The sequence below is a fragment of the Zootoca vivipara genome, chromosome 12 (genome assembly GCF_965207765.1).
Source record: "Zootoca vivipara chromosome 12, rZooViv2.hap1.1, whole genome shotgun sequence".
Taxonomy (NCBI): domain Eukaryota; kingdom Metazoa; phylum Chordata; class Lepidosauria; order Squamata; family Lacertidae; genus Zootoca; species Zootoca vivipara.
The window spans coordinates 14,170,139-14,173,067 of record NC_142595.1 but is presented as its reverse complement, the minus strand read 5'-3'; the positions used below and the strand labels follow the sequence as shown (position 1 = coordinate 14,173,067).

The 2,929-nt window shown below is 43.4% G+C and overlaps 1 protein-coding gene across 1 annotated transcript; it reads left to right on the top strand.

Annotated features, from left to right (window-relative positions):
• The first annotated feature begins 1,687 nt into the window (after positions 1 to 1,687).
• On the top strand, positions 1,688 to 2,568 carry RPRML (reprimo like). The gene has a single exon (XM_035134251.2). The coding sequence runs from the start codon at positions 1,790 to 1,792 to the stop codon at positions 2,123 to 2,125; it is 336 nt and encodes a 111-aa protein (XP_034990142.1). The 5' UTR covers positions 1,688 to 1,789; the 3' UTR covers positions 2,126 to 2,568.
• The last annotated feature ends 361 nt before the right edge of the window (positions 2,569 to 2,929 follow it).

Sequence of the window (2,929 nt, the reverse complement as noted above, 5' to 3'; positions counted from 1 at the left end):
CTTTTTTCTGTTACTGTGACTGTGTAGAACCCAGTTCAGCTACTGATTGATTGATTGTGTGACTGCAGTGTATCTGACGAAGTGTGCATGCACACGAAAGCTCATACCAAAATAAAAACTTAGTTGGTCTTTAAGGTGCTACTGAAAGAATTTTTTTATTTTGCAGTACATTGCTTATTGCTTTCATTTTATGGATCCATGGTCTCGTTAGATAGTAAAATTCATGTTAAATTGCTGCTTTAGGGGATGGTTTTTAAAAGTCTGGAACGGATTAATCCATTTTGCATTACTACTTTCTATGGGAAAGTGCGCCTTGGTTTTGGAATGCTTTGGTTTTGGAACGGATTTCCGGAACGGATTAAGTTTGAGAACCGAGGCACCACTGTAACTCATTTAGGAAGATCTTTGGATTCAAAAGCTCTCATAGCATCCATGCACTCGTGGACTGGAAAATGCTTATGAGGGATTATGACAGCGAGGTATGCAGAGTCTGAAGCATGCTGCTTAGCATTTTCTAAACACTGATATGTGGCTCAGTGAATCCCTCCCAACTCTAGAGAACTCCTTCACAGGACCAAAGGCCACGCAAGTCGTTTCCCATGCAATAAACAAAATCTGTCCTCATTCCCTTAAGGGGTACACAAGAGCCCTTATAGAGTCCTTTGTAGGTTCTCCATTGGTAACAGAGGCCAACCAGAGAATTTTGAGAAGCAAAGGGATAGGGAAGCCATTTATATTTTAGTGCGAACCAACCTTATTCACACCTCCCAAAACAATATGTGAACCAAAACACAGCTACCCTTCAGAATTCACAGCTGTCCGGATTTTTGTTCCGCAGTTCTCTAGTCAAAACACGGCGTGTGCACAATATGCACCGTTATGAGAAAGTGTTCCTAAAAATGCATTTATTCGTAAAAATAACATGCAAAACTGCATCATATTAAGGGAACTTGCCATGAAATGCCTACATTAGGGAAATTGCATATAAATGGGGAAATTAGGAGAAATAGACACTAAAATGCTGATACATTTCCATGAGTTTGGGTCCCCTCCCTCCCGCAACAAAATTGCAAATGGATGCACAAAGGTGGAGAAAAGTTATTGGATTATTTTTATTTGTGATGTTATATATTGTGATTTTTGTTGTGAACCGCCCTGAGACCTCCGGGTATAGGGCAGTATATAAATGAATGAATGAATGAATGAACGAACTGAACTTAAGTTTGGAAAAACAAAAAAGCCGAGAGAAACCAAAATTGACCGAAATTTGCCCATCCCTGTGTCCCACTGAACTGGATAGGTTCTTTATGTTGTGGGCAGGAATGTGAGCAAGCAGCTCTCTCACTGAAATGGTGGGAGGGATGAAGGTGGTGCTTAGGATCAGTTGGGGTGGAGTTTTAATGCGACTTATTTTCTATCATGCTGCTTGGAGACTTTACAATGCAATGTGCATCTCCTGAGTTCTCAGCCAGCCAGCCTGCCTGCCTGCTTGCACATTTCCCCCTGGAAACTTAGCTTCTGGAATTACCTTGCTTCTCCTTAAAGATCTGGTGAAGCTGTTGCCGAGGAGCAATTTGCTCGTACTGGAATTCCTTTTCTTTCTCTCCACTCCCTTGTGCTGACTGACACTGTCTTGATTTTTAAAAGAAAAGAAAAGAGGAAAAGGAATCAAGGAGACAGAGAATTCTTGCTGAGAAGTCTTCATAACTGTGGGGTCATCCATAAAGGAAGCTCAAGCCTGCGTTCGTTGTTCTTATTTTCTGGAAATTCTGGTGGATTCAGATATAAAATGAACGGGACTTTATTTAACCAGACGCTAGTGGAAGAAGGGGTGTATTCTAACCGGTCCCAAGACCTGAGCACTTTGATTGGCTGCTGCAATGGGACGGGGACAGTGGTGGCCAGCGATGGAGGCGCGTCGGTCCTGCTCCCAGACGAGAGGAGCCTCTTCATCACCCGAGTGGTACAGATCGCAGTCCTTTGCGTCCTCTCGTTGACTGTGGTCTTTGGGGTCTTCTTTTTGGGTTGCAACCTGCTCATCAAATCGGAGAGCATGATCAACTTTTTGGTCAAAGACCGCCGGCCATCCAAGGACGTTGGCATCGCAATCATGGGGCTGTACTAAGACCGTCCCCTGGATCACTTCTCTGTGGGTGAGCAGAGTTCTGCTTGGGGTGTGTGTGGAATTCTATTTTGGAGGCTGGAAGGATGGAAATCCCGTGGCATCGTGCTGCTAGACAGAGGAACAGAACTGGGGAGAAAAAAGGGGAGATTCCTCGTGTGTGTGTTACAAACGATAAAGTCCGCTGCCCGTCAAACAAACAAACTGAAGCAGAGAACGAAAATCCATTTAGCAAGTTCTGTGCAAAGTTGAATTCCTCCCTAATGATGCATGTGGGAATGTCGTACGTTTTGCATGAACAGTCCATGTGCAAGAAAAAAGATGAAGGAGAAAGTGAAGATGTTTTAAGTCTTTCACGTCGTTTCCCTTGGATACCAGTGACTGGACACAACACTTTCCTTGCTCGAGACAAGCGTTCACATCCAGATACATGAACTCCACTGATCGATCAGGCGCAAGGGGAGAAAAGTGCTCACCGGGGGCTAAGTAATGAGATGCTTTGTTGCGCTGCTGACTTTGGGGTGGGTGCCGGGGAGTTTTGCAAATTGGCAGAGTTGTTGTGTTTGTGTGTAATCATCCTGATGACATTTTGTGCTGTGAATAAGGGGACCTCTGCTTTGACCCCATGTATTAAAAAACATGAACAACTCCCAATCTCAACTGAATCAAAGCATGTCTTAAAACAAACAAACAAATATTCCCTGGGATCCTTTTCAAATCCAACATGGTATTAATTCTCTGTAGATGTTATTTGGGGGGTGGGAATAGTTGTGCTTTCATACGCTGCTATTGTTTTATATATATTTT

Bases quoted from the DNA above. Each gene is read 5' to 3' on its own strand.
- RPRML (XM_035134251.2), top strand. From the start codon at position 1,790: ATGAACGGGACTTTATTTAACCAGACGCTAGTGGAAGAAGGGGTGTAT.